At 41.8% G+C, this 16,989-nt stretch overlaps 1 protein-coding gene across 9 annotated transcripts in view; it reads left to right on the forward strand.

Annotated features, from left to right (window-relative positions):
* The window catches only part of MAP7D2 (MAP7 domain containing 2), a 120,568-nt gene that overhangs the window by 54,744 nt on the left and 48,835 nt on the right, over nt 1-16,989 (forward strand). For all 9 annotated transcript variants that reach the window (XM_079122856.1, XM_079122850.1, XM_079122851.1 and 6 more), the window contains exons 2-4: nt 8,577-8,654; nt 9,779-9,942; nt 16,567-16,678. In XM_079122856.1, the coding sequence (XP_078978982.1) occupies nt 8,577-8,654; nt 9,779-9,942; nt 16,567-16,678 (354 nt within the window). The remainder of the gene's footprint in view (nt 1-8,576; nt 8,655-9,778; nt 9,943-16,566; nt 16,679-16,989) is intronic.

The raw sequence follows: 16,989 nt of genomic DNA on the forward strand, positions 1-16,989 counted from the left end.
AACCCAGTGATGTGTAGCGTCACATTTTATTCTCAGGGTTTTGTGTGTTGCCTGGGCTTAACTGAGTGGTTCTTGCTTGAGTCTCTCCTGAGATAGAAAGTGGTAGCTTGGGTGGGCCAGTTGGCAGTGGCTCCAGCTTATCTCAGACAGGCACTTCCCATAAGACAGGTGGCTTGACTTTCTCACAGCACAGTGACAGCAGCATGATGTGTTCCAAGATGGTGAGTCCTCAGAGCTAGTGTTCTAAGACAGTGCTGTCATCTCCTTTTAAATATGGGAAGCTGAAGCTTCAAAACTTTCAATTAGAAGGTTGGGTCATACAGAAGCCATGAGAGTCATCATGCTTTTTCTGGCACTGTTACAAAGACCGTAGGAAATAAGGAAATGTATCTTTTTTTTTTTTTTTTTTGAGGTGCTGACAATGGAACCCAGGGCCTTTAGCATTGCTAAGCAAGTACTCTGCCACTGACCTACGTCCCCATTCCCTTATTTTACTTTATTTTATTTTTATTTTTATTTTGAAACAGGATCTCCATAAGTACTGTGGCTAGTCTTAAACTTTGAATCCTTCTGCCATAGCCTCCCAGGTAGTTGGGATTACAGGCATGTGCTACCACACCTGGCTCCAGGAAACGTTTCTTAATACCTTTCCTGGGTCTGCCACACAGTAGGTGCTCAGTATATGTCACTGCTCCCCCTTTATGAACTAAATAGAGCATTTATCAAGTATTTACTATGTATAAAATACTGTGTGAGGCCCTTTGGGGGCTACAAGAAGAAATGGGGCTCAGATCCTACCCTTTCGAAGCTTACATTCTGACTGGGGTGTAACTCAGTAGTAGAAAGAATGCCTGGTATGCACAAGGCACTGGGTTCGACCCCCAGAACCGCAGAATTAAAGGTGCTTTGTATCCTGGTTGGTAGACTGTAAAGTGGGGAGTGCTGAGGGGGGAGCCCATGGAGGTAGAGCTTCCTGTGCTTGAGGACCTCAAAGGAGAGAGGAAAGAACCCCAATGTGAAATAAAGAGGGAAAAAGGCTGTGAGAGAATGCTGATAGAATTTAGAGGAAAGATTCATTTGTGTGTGAATGTCTGTGTTTTAGACCATGGGGAGCAGTGGGGGAAGCTGGCTTTCTTTCATAACCTCCTTCTACAACTCTAGTACGATAATTGGTACAATGATGGTTAGAAATGTTTATTTTTATAGACACTGCTGGTAGAGGTTTGTTTGTTTTACTTTACAAATTGGGAAATTTTCATCAATAAGACATAATAATAATGGTCTGTTCTTTCAGCAACATTGAGTGCCTACCATCTGCAAGGTGCTGGGTATTCAGACATAAGGCAAGAGCTTAAGTCCAGTGAACAGACCCAGACAGTAGTATGTAAGAGCCCTAAGAACCTTGTCAAAGATGAATGCTGTAGGTGGCCAGTTGGTTGATCATTCCTTCTGGAGACATATTTGGGGGCTCATTCTTCTGGGATCTGGACACATAGAGGGGAGCCACAGGTAGGGCCTTGCCCTCAGAATCAACATAGAGCCCTAGACCAATGGCACCAATAAACTGTAAGTCCTAGATCAATGGCACTAGCCTCACTGGGACCCTGTTAGAGGAGCAGACTCTGTTTCACCTTTGACCAGCTCCATCAGAAACTTGGGGGTGGAGGTAGGTGTGTGGCGTTCAGCAGGCTGCTTTCATAGCTCTTCAGGTGGCTCTGATGCATGTTCCAGTGTTCATGTTCTAAGACTTGGACAGTTCTTAGGTTTGGCTGCACGTTAGAATTGTATGGGAAGCTTTTTTTTCACATTTAAAATTTTATTCTGTGGGGAGATAGCTCAGTCAGTGGAGTGCTTGCTTTGTAAGCACAAGGCCCTGGGTTCAATCCCCAGCACTGCAAAAAAAGCAAACAAACAAAAAAAATTTTTTTTTATTCTGCAACAGAAAAACTGACATAGATGAGCCTGGTTTCCTAGTTTCTTTTTTTTTTTAATACTGTCTGTCTCATTCTACTATCTTTCCTCCCCCCACCCCATTTTCCTCTACACCATCCAGAGTTCCTTCATTCTTCTCCCCACCCGCCACACCCCCTCGTTATGTATCATTCTCCACTTATCAGGGAAAACATTCAGCCTTTGGTGTTTTGGGCTTGGCCTATTTCACTTAGCATGATATTCTCCAACTCCATCCATTTACCAGCAAATGACATAATTTTATTATTCTTTATAGCTGAGTAATATTCCATTGAATATATATATACCACAGTTTCTTTATCCATTCATCAATTGAAGGGCATCTTGGTTGGTGCCACAATCTAGCTATTGTGAATTGAGAAAATATGAACATTGATGTGGCTGCGTCACTGTAGTATGCTGATTTTAAGTCCTTTGGGTGTAAACCTAGGAGTGGGATAGCTGGGTCAAATGGTGGGTCCATTCCAAGTTTTTTGAAGAATCTCCATTGCTTTCCAGAGTGGCTGCAGCAATTTGCATTCCACTAGCAATGTATGAGTGTGCCTTTTTCCCCACATCCTTGTCAACACTTATTATTGCTTGGGTTCTTGATAATCATTCTAATTGGAGTTAGATGAAATCTTAGGGTGGTTTTAATTTACATTTCTCTAATAACTAGAGATGATGAGCACTTTTTCATATATTTGTTGATCACTAGTATATCTTCTATGAAATGTCTGCCCAGTTTCTTAGCCTATTTATTGATTCGGTTCTTTTTGGTATAAAGTTTTTTAAGTTCTTTATAAATTTTGGAGATTAGTGCTGTCTATGTGTGTGGAAAAGATTTTCTCCCATTCTTTTTTTTTTTTTGTTTTTTTGTTTTTGTTTTTTTGTGGTGCTGGGGATCAAACCCAGGGCCTTGTGCTTGTGAGGCAAGCACTCTAACTGAGCTATCTCCCCAGCCCGATTTTCTCCCATTCTATAGGCTCTCTTTTTATATTATTGATTGTTTCCTTTGCTGAGAAAAAGGTTTTTAGTTTGAATCTATCCCATTTATTGATTTTTCCTTTTATTTCTTGCTCTCTGGGGGTCTTGTTAAGGAAGTCCAGTCCTAAGCCAACAGGATGGAGATTTGAGCCTACTTTTTTTTATTATTATTTGGTGAAGGGTCTCAGCTCTAATTCCTCGATCCTTGATTCATTTTGAGTTGAGTTTTGTACAAGGTGAGAGATAGGGGTTTAGTTTCATTCTGTTGCATATGGATTTCCAGTTTTCCCAGCACCATTTGTTGAAGAGGCTATCTTTTCTCCATTATGTTTTTGGCACCTATGTCTAGTATGAAATAACTACTTATGTGGGTATGTCTCTGTGTCTTCTATCCTGTACCATTGATCTGCCTGTTTATTGTGGTGCCAGTACCATGCTGTTTTTGTTACTATTGCTCTATAGTAGAGTTTAAGGTCTGGTATTGTGATACCTCCTGTACCACTCTTCCTGCTAAGCATTGCTTTGGCTCTTCTGGGTCTTTTATTCTTCCAGATGAATTTCATGATTGCTTTCAAACTATGAGGGATATCATTGGGATTTTAAATTGGAATTGTGTTTTAAATCTATAGAGTGCCTTTGGTAGTATGGCCATTTTGATAATATTAATTCTGCCTATCCAAGAACATGGGAGATCTTTCCAACTTCTAAGTAAGGTCTTTTTTTAAAATATTTTTGTAGTTGTCAGTGGACCTTTATTTTATTTATTTATTTTTATGTGGTGCTGAGGATTGAATCCAGTGCCTCACACATGCTAGGCAAGCGCTCTACCACTGAGCCACAACCCCAGCCCCCTAAGTAAGGTCTTGTTCAATTTCTTTCTTTAATGTATGGGAAGCTTTTAAAGCACCTAGGCTATGCCACACCTGAGAATGACTGGACCAGGATCTGAAAGGGGATCTAAGCATATGTTCATGCATGTGTGTATATATGTGTGTGTGTCGTGTGTGTGTATATATATGTGACACGCGTGGAAATGTTTTCTATCTTGCCTATATTGATATCATCACCTTGATTGTAATATTGCAGGAAATTACCACTGTGGAAATTAGTTATAAGGTGTATGGTATCTGTGATACTTCTTATAACTATTTGCAAGTCAACAATGACAGTGCAATCACAATCACCTGGAAAGCTTTGCACTGAAAAGCCAAAGTTGAAAAGAAATGCTCTTGTCTCCATGTGCTCAAACAGATTGTCACAGTACAAACTGGAATCACCACTGAGGTGGGAAAGAATCCTCCCCTGTAAGACCACAGAGTAAAAGGTATCTGGCTACTCATGAAGGAATCAGGGCTCCCTAGAGATACTGACTGGCTCTCATTGGACTACCTGTTAGATGAGCTCCTCCTTCTGGTATCCATTCTTTTTTCTGGACATTGTGATTGCACAGATGTGAGTGTGATTGGGAAGGTTATTTTATAATTAATGCAATTAATTTTTAAAAGTCAGATACAACTGGTTTCCCTTAAAACTGTATTTCAATAATGGTTCTTACCAGTACCATGAATAATTGACTAATATCAGCTTATTAATATTCTAGTAGTAGAGTGCTTCAGGCTAATAAAATTCATTTTTAAATTAGTTTTTCAAATGTGTTGCTGCAGCCCAAGGATAATTGGAAGTTATTCCAAACAAGGGCAAATCAGTGAAGTATGAGATTTTATGCTGTTTTGTTAACATAAAGTAGTTGTTTCGCTGCTCAGTATCCCTGTTTTTAATTTCCTATGATGAAATTAAATGAAGGAAAAGGCCTCCATTTCAGAGGTACACATTTACCTGAAGGCTGTTGCCCTGGGAAGTATTATTGCATCAAGAGTGGGGCAGGGATGGTTCTGACATGAGCATCCTCATTCTTCTGGGTAGGGTTCCTCAGCTAGAACGTCCCCTGGACTCTCTTTGTCTTGGGTCTCTCCCAGGGCTTCACACTTGGGCCAGGGTTTTTTTTTGGCGAGGTGGGGGGAGGAGTGGGCATTCTTTTTTGTAATTAAACTTTTTTTTTGTTTTGAGGTTATTGTTGATTCACATCTAGTTATAAGAAATGTCACAGAGATATCCCATGTACCCTATACCCTGCAAAACTGTAGTACAGTATCACCACTAGGATGTTGACACTGATATAGACAAGATAGTTCCATCACCAGTGGGATCCCTTGTGATACCCTTTGTAGCTGCCCACTTCCTCCTACCACTACCCACTCAACCCCTGATGAGCATGGATCTGTTCTCAAGCAGTTCAAATATAAAATTGGATCCCTGATTTTTTTTAAGAGACAACCTGTGGGTGTAGTTCAGTGGTAGAACACTTACCTAGCATGTATGAGACTCTGAGTTTCATCCCCAGCACCACCAAAAAAAGAGGGCAATAGAGACTCAAAATAAGTGTGCACATAGAAGGCACATGGGATAAAGGACTATTCAGTAGAAAAATTAAAACTTTAGAAAGGCTTCCTTGTGGAACTGAATTCAGCATTAACTTTTGGGTATATTGTGTCTTCAGAAGGCATCTTCTGGTGTTAGTGTTTATGATAGTCTTCTGGGATTCCCATGATTTAAATTTGGCTATGTCCTGGTAGTGGTAATGATTGATGAAGTCTATGGCCATCTGGTTTGTGACTTGGGATGAATCCAGGGGCCTCTTGACAGCCTCTGAAGGGTCACCAATAGATAGAGGGTGGAAGCTGGGGCTGCAAGTTAATTATTTGATTATTCTTTGAAAGGATGTTCTCAGAGTGTTTGCTTGACACTCTGAAAACAGAAGATACAGATGTCGTATAGAGAAAAGGAGCAGGTCCACCTTAGCCAGAAAAATCCAACCCTGATTGAACTCATCTTCCTTTTTCATATTTGCCTCAGACCATCTAAATGTGAAAGGAGAGAATCAAATAATGACCTTCCAGGTTTTTCTTTCAGCACTGCACTATGAGAGCTACCAGCTACATGTAGTTATTGAATGCCTGAAATATGCCCAGTGTGACTGAGGACCTGAGCTCATATTTAGCTTGATTTTAAATTTATACAGCCAAGTTTAATTGTAGATGACAAAAAGATAGCACAGAGATTCCAAGTTACCTGTGTTGGGTTGTTTGAGTCACTGTACCCCCTTCAGTGGGCCATAGCTGATTTTCTTGGCGTGAGCAAGGAGAGGCCTACTGTCCCGAGCTTCCTCAGGCTATCCCAGTTTCCCACCCAGCATCAGCCTCTACAACATTGCTGAGCAAACATTTCCAAACAGTCAGTTTGAGGAAGAAGCAAATAATTAGCCTGACTGGCCAGTCACATACATGCCTAGCTGCGCCCATGCTTGACTCATAATACTGCCTTTTTTGTGCTTCTCTAATGAGTTAGACTCACACTTCTGCTCTCCAGGTTTTCAGGCTCATTCTTGGACCAGGATAGGAGTCTTTTCCTGTGTTACTCAGTGATCCGCCTTAAAAAAAAAAAAAGCATGGTTCTTGGGGTCAGGTTCTTGCTTTGGCATGTGGCTTCTCTACTTCTGATGGTGCTACCTGGGACAAGTTAGTTAACCCCTCTGTGCCGTTTCTGCACCTTTAAGATGAGGATCATAAGTAGTACCTCTGTCACCAGAGGGTGCTTGGGCCCAGTAAATCCAGGCATTGCACTTGGTCCATGGTGACTGCTAGATAGTCACCTCCTATTATGATGATGCTGGTGATGTGACTTGAAGATGTGATTCTTACAGGTGCCCACAAGGGGGCAGCCTAAAACCATGCATGTCCATGGAACAAATGGCCTACGGTTTCTTTTTCAAGGTGATGTGGGCTATTTCAACTGTGTTGGGTCCTTTTTCTTCTCCATTTTTCTTTTTTCCTGCTTGAAGAACACTTTCTTTAGATATGGGACAGGCTCATTAACATCAAGAGGGTGGTGTGGGTCGTACAGAGCAAGGTTCAGGTCCTGGTTGGGTGGGCAGATTGATGTGGGTGCTGAAGAAACATCTGTCCATGCATTCTAGGCTTTCCTTTGTAGCTTTTTACACAAATTCTTAATGAACTTCTTGAGGTAGGAACTAGAATCTGAAAGTGTTTAGAGGAAAGAAAAACCTGATTTTATCTCTGCCATTGACTTCATGCCTGCCTTTGGAGCATTGCATGTGCACCCTGGAGCTGCCAGGTAGCTGGGAAGAACAAGTTATAGAAGAGAGATCTCTATGGGGAAGGAGGATGAAATAAGGACTCCACAAACTGTGGGAGGATAGGGCATCATGGGTCTGGGGAATTGTGGGGTCTTGAAAGTTTGTGTTGTTTAAACAAGTGGGAGTGGAAGAAGTGGTGGTATAAGCCAGAAGGTAGTCCTGAGGTCAAGTTAGGAAGAGAGTTGGGTCACATGGGGCAGGGGATGATTTGAGGTGTTGGGCCTTTAAATTTGTGATGTTCGTATTGTTGGGAACTTCATAATTAAGGATTGGCTAAATACAAACATGGAAAATGGCATTTTTAGTCCAGGGTTGATTTTTCTAGTACTTTTCTTTTAAATCTTAATATCCCTAATATCTAATCCAGCCTGTAAAATCAGATTCATGTAGGGAATTGTGACAACCCAGTGTTTGTTATATCATTCCCCATCTGCACTCCCATTGCCTTCATGGCAAGTCACGCTTCCAGGCTCCTCTTCTGGACATCAAGCAATAAGAGCCTCCCTGGAAAGAGCAGAGGTTGCTATGGCAGCAAGGCATAGTGTGAGTCAATGTGATGCTCCCAGAAAGGAAGGCCCAGGCACTGGGAATGTGAATGTGGTTGTATTAGCACTAAAGGCAGTTTCTCCAGAATGGTGTGCTTAAACATTATGTAGCAAATACTGAGGAACAACCAATTGTTCAATCTACAGTACCAAAACCAAAAAGCCCTTTAGGGTCCTGTAGGGGGTTGGTTGGGTAGAGATGTGGAACTCTTAAGTATATTTCCTAGAACTTGATGGGGGGTGAGGTGGGTCACTGTCTTTTGTTCCATTTTATTTGTTGTAGATATTTTAATGACAATTAAACAGGAATATCCCATTATATTCTTTTCTTTGTGATTCTTAGACACTAAGATTGACATCAGAGCAAACTTGGCAGAATTGAAATTGAAGTTAAGTGTTACAGTGCTCTTCTGCGTCCCATAGCAGTTGGCTTCTTTCAGAAAATAAAATTTTCATTATCTGTGAAATAATCAATATCCAAAATATTGTCCACTTTTGTACTTTTCCTCTCTCCTTCAGGTTTGGTAACAAGGCTAAGGGAGGTCTGGTGATCATCTCTGCACACTGCCAGATCTCTCTGTCATTTACTACACTTTTAGACCCCTTCAGGGTGAGGCCTGGGGACAAAGGATTAGGCAAGGAGCTGTCCTCCCAGGCTGGTGGTGGCACCAATATAGCACAGCTTGGCAGGTACTTGTGGAAGCCATAGCTATTGTCTTCAGCTGTTGGGGCTTGGTTGTATATGTACATGGGGTGGGAGTGATAGATGCTCTGCTTCAGGTGAAGTAGTGACAGTGGATAATGTGTGTGCAGCCAGACCCAAGGTGTGTGCCCATAGGGAAAGAGTGAAGAACTTAAAATCATCATTTTTTTTCTTGTAGGCATGGATGGATTTTTAAAATCAGATGAGAGACAAAGACTAGCCAAAGAGAGACGAGAAGAAAGAGAAAAATGTCTGGGTAAGTTATACACTTTGACTGGTTAGGTCCAAAGAAGTGGAGAGGTGGTGGGGCCTTTTCTAAAGGTTCTGAGAAATTTTCAAATGAATGGGAAGAGAACTAGGACAATTGCTAGATGAACACAAAGAGTCGGGGTGAATCCACATGAAGACTGGTGTGTTGACAAATATTGCATAATTTTCACAAACCATTCACTCACTCACTCACTTAGGAGTAAGTATCTTAAGCACTCTGCTTGGGGCTTTAGGTATGATGGCAAAGAAAGAAATCTGGGTAAGTTATGATGCCCCCAGGCATCCACTGTATGCACTCACTCAGCTTCTTTTCTGAACATCTAGAAGGCCCATCCTCAGGAGAACTGAGAAGATTGGCACTTACATCATTTTCTGTGTTATATCAGGGTGCTCTGGTTGAGAAAGTCTGTCTTGTGTCTTGTGTGCTATAGATAGATAAGTATAGGGTATTCTTCACAGGGTGCTGTGAGGTAGGTAGATGATGATTTCCCTATTCAATTAAGAAAAAAGAGGAGCTTTCAGGTTCTTGTTGGCTTCCTCCTAGGCAGATCAGGCATTGCCTACTCTGGGGAACCCTTCCATGGCTTGACCAGGTGGAGTTAAAGGTCCTTAGTATCTTGGAGGGAAAGCCAATCTTTTCCATGTATTTTTACCCTTTGCCCAGCTCAGTGTCCGCTTGTTGCATATACAGTTAAATGCATTTGAATGAATGTACTCTTACAACTATAATGTTTCAAGCTAGTTTATGGTTTAGCCATTGTGTACAAGTTTGACTTAATGATAACAATAATAGTCAGCTCCCATGTGTTGGGACATTACTGTGTACTTTATGTGCATTATCTCATTTAGTCTTCACCGTATTGTGATGTTGTAAACATGACTAACCATCATCTCCACTTCACAGAACAGGAAATGGAGGCACAAACATAATTAGCATGCCCAGGGGTACCGAGCTAGTGATGGAGGTGTCAGGACCCTTAGTCCCAATCACCTCATCCTAGGATCCCACTAGACTCTTGCTATCCACTTTTGCTTCTGTGTTCTTATTCTTAATTCATACCACATAAGGCACTCTAGGAATGATGCCTCTCTTCTACCTTCCCTCACCAGCTGCCCGGGAGCAGCAGATCCTGGAGAAACAGAAAAGAGCTAAGCTCCAGTATGAAAAGCAAATTGAGGAGCGATGGCGGAAACTGGAAGAGCAGCGGCAACGGGAGGACCAAAAGAGGGCTGCTGTAGAAGAGAAGAGGAAGCAGAAGCTCCGGGAAGAGGAGGTGAGGCCCCAGGAGCCCCGCCCTCATTCCAAACACCTTGGCAACTCGCACAGGGTGTACTGCTGAGAGCATGTGAGCATCCTGCCCAGCTCTGGGGTACAAGAGAGACTTGATCCTGTATCTTCTCCCAGTGGCTCACCATGTGTTCCTTGAGTATAATGACACAGTGATCCAGTGGTAGAAGCACTGGCATAGGAACAAAAGAGACTTATCTGTTCAGCTCAGTTGCCACTTTACTGTATGACTTTGGGCAAGCTGGTTGGCATCTCTGGGCCTTGATTTGTTTGTCTCTGCATTGAGGGGGTTGGATGTGGGTGGTCTCCAAGAGCTATTCCAGGCATAACCTTTTCTGACTAAGTTAAGACTCACAAGGAAACGTGGTTAGGGTGATACAGTCTGAATGGTTGCCCATGCTTCCAGGACACACATGAGGCCAGAGTGTGAGCTGTGAGGATCAAGAACAAAATGAGGGCTGGGGTTGTGGCTCAGTGGTAGAGCTCTTGCCTAGCATGTGTGAGGCACTGGATTCAATTCTCAGCACCACATATAAATAAATAAAATAAAATGATTCTGTGATTCACTGCTGGAAAATTAGTTTACCCTTGAATACAAAGATGCTAGTTAATTTAAATTTTATTATCATTCCTGCTTTAATTATCCTTTCTTTCCAGTTACCTTTTTAAAAAGAAATAGAATGCAGTTACCCCTACAGAGTCCTTTATTTCTAAACTGAAAATGTATTTAGAAAGCATATTTGGGTTATAGATTTTCTTAAAAAGAATATATTAAGGATGTAATCATAGCCTTGTATCAGGTGATGATTATTTTTTATTCATAAGGTATAATGACTCATCTTTTAGTATGAACAGTATAGCAGTTTGTTATCCTCCAACACTGTAGGATACAAAGACTTTTGTATAAATTTAGTATTTAAAAAAATCTCTGAATGGTTGCTTTCCACTATATATATTTATCTCTTCCTATTTTTTTAACTTAAAAAGCACATATGAACATGTATACAAACACACATAATTAGATCCATCTTTGCCTACAAAGCACCCATTTATGGCAGTTTCTTTGTTCCTCTTAGCAAATAAAGGTCTAAGCAAAGCTTTTAGCCGTGGTTCACCTTTGTCGACTGCTGTCTAATTGCTGTGGCTTCACCTGCCCAGCTCTACCACTAAGTAGCTGGTAGCCAGGGGCAAGTCCCATAATTCTGTCTCCTCAGCTCCAAGTAGAAATGTTTGCAGGAATTAAAGGAGTTGACTTTTGTGAAAGTGTTCAGTAAAACACCTAGCACGGACTAATCCCTTAAAATGTGAGATTCTGTCCACCTATTTCAGTTGACCTTGGCTGAAGCAAGGTAAAAAGGGAGTTACCCAGAAGAGCTTATTGCACAGAATATATAGACTATAAAAAGAAGCCCTAGAGTGAGAGGCTATTTCAGTAACTTAGGAGCAATTTCTCTTTTTTCAACCTCTCTACTTCTCATGAGTCACTGAACTCGCCTATTTTCTTCCCATCCTCCATTCCTTGATGACTTAGAGCTTGTCCTCTTCCTCCCTAGCCTCCCCATTTTGATTCTTGACATCCTCCAGGATTGCTGATTCAAGGGAAAGCTCGTCACTGCTGCTTTCGGGAAGGAGCACTGTAAAGTGTCAAGTTACAGCTTCCTGTGTTCTGACACATCCCATAGTGTCACAGGGGTCCACTTTTGAGGCAATTTCTATGTTTAATTTTCCTTTATAGAACATTAGTACTATTAGTTGTATTAAGTAGTCAGGCTCCTCCTCCTTGCGGATGAGGGAATGTTATGCCAGATGGTTGGTCCAGATGCAGCTGAATCTTCAGAAGTTTCACTTCTGGGTGATTTTCCATTTGCTTCTGTGATTTCCTGAACCCATAATATGGTGTTTGGGGGTGGGGAATGCTGCCTGACCCTTGTCAGCATAAATAGCAAGTTGAACTTGCTTTTCTCTTCTCCCTAAGCATGGTAGGACTGGTCAGAGAGCTGGGCTTCCCAAGGTTGTGTAGCAACCCAAGGAAGCAGAAGTCTTTCTCTGCTACCTACTCCCACCCTTAGGGCCCCAGCAGACCCAGGTGTAGCTTAGGGACTTGTCAACACAATCTGGCCAGTTAATAACTACATTGATGTTGGTGCATTACAAATAGAGGCCTATTTGGCCTTTTTTTGTGGTTGATCTTCAGGGAAGGATGAGACTGCACTGCAGAAGCCCCTATCCAAAGGAATACCTTCATGGTCCCCTCCCCTTCATGGTTTTTGGAGAGCTCTGCAAGGGTTGTTACATGCTAAGTACCTGACTGACTGTAGAGATTCTTGAGTCCTCTTCTCAGTGTCAGGCTTAAGTCCTTTTTGTCATGCTCTGTCTCTGTCAACCAAGGAAAATGCTCAATAGAACATCATTCATCCTGTGCAGGCCATTTTGCTTCTCTAGTCTGTTGGGAAATGTATATATTGCCCAACAAGTCCTACCTCTCTAAGTCTGATGTTTGAGAGATCAAAAGAGACCTGTTAGCTACTCACTCCTACCCAACCCTGACCTGGCTTCAATCCCTGTGGTTTTCATGATGTTACTTTAGGTAACTCTTCATATCTGTGCCAAGGCAGAAGTGGGTGGTGTCTTAGAACTCCCACCACCACATTGGGGGTGCAAGAAAGCACAGAAGCAAATACAAAATTATCCTGGCAGTGAAACCACTAAAGATTCAATCACATCAGGACCAAGTGTCTGAAAGGCAGAATGATTGGCATGACTCCCAAATGTCTCAAGCTTTGGGCTGGGGATGGGGCATGACTGGTATTTGTAACTCAGTAGTAGAGCCCTTGCCTTGCATGCATGAGGCACTGGGTTTGATCCTTAGCACCACATAAAAATGAATACATAAGATAAAGGTATTGTATCCATCTACAACAAATATTTTTTAAAAAAGAATTGGGCTGGGGTTGTTTTCAGTGGTAGAGCACTTGCTTAGCCTGTGTGAGGTACTGGGTTTGATCCTCAGTACCACATAAAAATAAATTAGTAAAAAATAAATAATATAAAGCTTAAAAAAAAGAATTGGCACTAGTGGAGGCTAGCCAGTCCTGTCCGAGGGAGGAAAAGTCTGGTATCTGCTTGAGATCCTGACTTTGAATTCAATTTCTTGCTGGAAACCATCTTTTCTTTAAGATGGGTTCCTACAGTGTTCACATGCTGTGCAGTTCCAGAATTAAGCTGCTAAAACAGGCATGTTCCTATCACCTGAGTTAAGGCTGACAAGCAGTGTGCTCACCCATTTGGGAATATAGCTTCCTGAGTAGTGGTCCTGAAAGAAAGGATTTGGAGAAGGCAACTCCACATTGCTTATTTACTTTCCAAGAGTAGCTTCATCTCTTAGTTTGAAAAATCTAAACTGTTCATACTCTCATTGTTTGCTAGATATAACAAAACTTACCAAGCTAGGTATAAAACAAGAAATTTCTGAACTTATCTAAACAAAAACTTCACTCAGCTGAAGGCTAGCCACTCAGGACCTGAGCTGTCCAAGTTCCATGCTAACCTCTTGACCTTCTGGCCTAATGTAGGCATCTGTTTGTGGAGATAAAGGGCTCCTACAGAGCCCTGCTGAGGACCTGGGGCCTTGTCCCCACAGTGTCATCCCCTAAACACATAATAAAAGCAGGGGCAAAGGCACAGCCTCTGACGGCCCCCACTTCTGCCCAAGATTGCTGTCTGGGTAGTAGTGTCTGGGACATGCCCTGTTAAAGGATTGTTGTACTGCTTAGCTCAGTGGGTCACTTTGGCTGTGATTCTCTAAATTCTTTGAGTCAAATCTAGATCTAGAGCTCAAGGGGACTTTTGCCTCTTATTGTTCCTTCCTTCTAATAAGCCCTACTCAGTAGAAGATATTCTTTTGACAAGAATTTGCCTTGCTCTTTCCCCATCCTGTTGATCATCAGATAATACCCAGGAGAACCAAAACTTGGCAGGAATTGAAGTATGCAGTATGCTATCCTAGTATTTATTAATACTGTTTTCCTGATGTGACTGAACTTACCCTTGCTTTTTCATGCTAAGCCTTTCCTCTCATAGTGTGGACCCAGTACCATCAATACCTGGTAACTAGTTAGAAATACAAATTCTTAGCAGGCTCCACCCCAGACTTACTCAGAATCAGAATCCCTGGGAAGAAACCTCAACAATCTGTGTTTTAATAAGCGCCACCCCCCGCAAACAGGGTATTGTGATACAGCCAAACTTACACTTAAGAACCACTTATTCTAAAATGTTCTGTTGATAATCCTCTTCAAATTCAGATTCGGTTAGCATTGGTAAACTATTACACATCAAATACTGGGCTAGACATTAACTTTGTAGACTGAGAGTGCTCTGATAAAGTAGGTATTGTCATTCTCATTCTGTAGGTGCGAAAATTGAAGCCCAAGGATGTGAAATGATTGACCTAAGGTCACAAAGTGGTAAGCAGAGGTAGACTAAATCTTTACCTCCTGATGCCAAATCTAGGATTCTTTCCACTTTATCATGTAAAGGATCAGAAAGGTATACACAACACTAGGCAATATTTCCATACACAGGACTAACTTCTAACCAGTCAGTGGACAAGTTTTGTTTTTGATGTGTTTGAATCATCCCATTCTGACTTCTTTGAGTTCCATAAGTCTCTTAGAACTTGATTACTACCTGTTTTCCCTCATCTCTCTAAAAATTTGGTGATACAAGGTGATTGTTTCTTTTTCTCATGGATAACTACATTTTTATAAGCCTACTGAAGATCCAGATGATCCAATTTCCTTTGATGGAATTTGGAACTGCTCAGTGGATTTGGGGTAGATGGCATGGGTAGTTTTTCTAAAAGTAACTAACAGTCCAGAGATAGGTTTGGCTCTGGTTGAACATTACTGTATAATTCTGCCCCCTAGATAGCTGCTCAGTGGTAAGAATGGCTCAGTGAAATTCAATGTTTTTATTCTCATTGAGCCTCCAGTAGATGAAGAACTATCTAGCAAGTTCCATCTGATATGTAGGAAATATACCATAACCCACCAGAAATTAAATTCATTCTTCATGGTGAAAGGTTTCAACACTTAAATTAGGTCATTGACTAAATACTTTGTTAAATTCATAATGAAATAATATTCAGCCTCAGTCTCAAGTGCCCCTATTTCAGGTATCATGGTGGATAAGTTCTGTTTCCTCTAAGCCTCGACTTTTATCTGGCAGATCACCAGTGTTAGCCATCAGCATTTAATGGCCCAGGTTCATGAAAATGGAGCAACCAGGAAATGCACACTCATGATTGTAAAGTGCCCCATCCTAAACTAGAACACAATTAATAGTCAATATAAATTTGAGTCATACAAGAGGAAATGATTCCCCTCTCTGCTCAGAGGCTCCTAAAAAGACTATTTGCAAAAGTTTTTTAGCAAAGTGCTATTCAGAGAAAAATTATACAGAGGAAACTGAGATGTAAAGAAGCCAGCTGCTCATCTTGTGCCTCTGGTGTAGACAAAAGGGATAAATCCAGGCACATCCTCAGTAACCTTTATGTGTTTCTAGTAAGTGAAATAAAGGAACCTTTTCCTGATGCTTAAGTCCATAGTTACACAGGTTTTGCTATCCTAATTTTGCTTGCTTGTTTTAGTAAACCATAAAAAAAATCATATCTTTGTATTTTGGAGTCAGATAGGACCAGCCCAGTTCCAGGAACTTCACAGAGTGGGTTTTATGAGGGCTGATGGGTGTCAGTATAATGACCAGCCTTGCTTTGGGCCTTCTCCAGTGGTGGCAGGGAGAGTAGCTGGTATTTGCAGTGTCATTGAGGTGCAGAATAAGAATACTTTTGCTGCAGTGCCAAGGACAACACTATGGAAAGTAACAGTCTGGTTAATAAAGGAGGATGCTTTTGATAAATCCTTTGTTAAGAGAGAAGCCTACTGGTAGATTGTCTTTTCTAGTTAAAAAATTGCTTAATTCTTCCTTACCTCATGCCCAAACCTATCTAACTCTGGGGATGTATAAATGCTTTACTTTGTGGCCAGAAGATTGTATACTCTCATCTCATTAAGTTTTGAACTGTTCAGAAAAGTGTTATAATATAGAAAAAATTAGATTCTTCTTTTAAAAAGTATGCTTAAGACTACAGAAACTCAAATTATATTTTAATTTAAACTTTCTCAAATCAGAATGTTTTATACTTACAGTTATAAAGCTGCAGCTGGTTCTGGAGTAAAATTCCAGTTCTCTTACTGGATGGTGCAAGCTGGAGTTTGAGACAGGCCTCAAGGAGTTAATGCTTGTTGAGCATTATTCTTAAACAAATCAAGGGCTGGCATAGCAGCAGCTTCTCCCGAGGGAGGGGTGAGGAGGGGACAGGACACAGTGTTCGGTTGGAGATCTGGTGATAGCCTAGCCGCATTGTTTACTCTCTACCCACCAAGAACATGCTGGTGTGACAGAGAGAGCATGTGTGCCTGGGTTTAGGATGCTGAGCACATAAAGCCCAGTTTGGTGGCTCACCCCAGAGCACTGAGGCGGCAGTGCAGTGGGGCTGTGTTTGATCTTGTTCTCTGTTGACACCCAATGCTTTGCGTGAACTGGTCAGGAGCGACTAGAGGCAATGATGCGCCGGTCCCTGGAGCGTACACAGCAGCTGGAGCTGAAGAAGAAATGTTCATGGGGAACATCACTGACCACAGGACCCGGAGGACGTGATGGTGAGTGCAGGACTGTCCCTGCATTGCAGGGCTCCAGTGGGAGATCCTGGGCAGGGCTGGGTATCCGCAGGATCTGAGGGTTGCTGTGCACAGCTTTACAAGTACCCTTTTTAGATGTGATCTTTAAAACTGCTAAGCTTCCACGTATGCCTGTGCATTCTTCTTGCTAGCGAACAGTGGTTAATGCAATAACTGGGCTTTGAGGAAAGAGCAAAAGAAAATGAATGCAGAGCCTGACTAGCAGGGCTCAGCAGGCAGGTCCAGAGGTAATCTGATTTCAGGGGAGGGAAATGGCAGTAGACTCAGTTACC

The sequence above is a fragment of the Sciurus vulgaris genome (genome assembly GCF_902686455.1).
Source record: "Sciurus vulgaris genome assembly, chromosome: X".
Taxonomy (NCBI): Eukaryota; Metazoa; Chordata; class Mammalia; order Rodentia; family Sciuridae; genus Sciurus; species Sciurus vulgaris.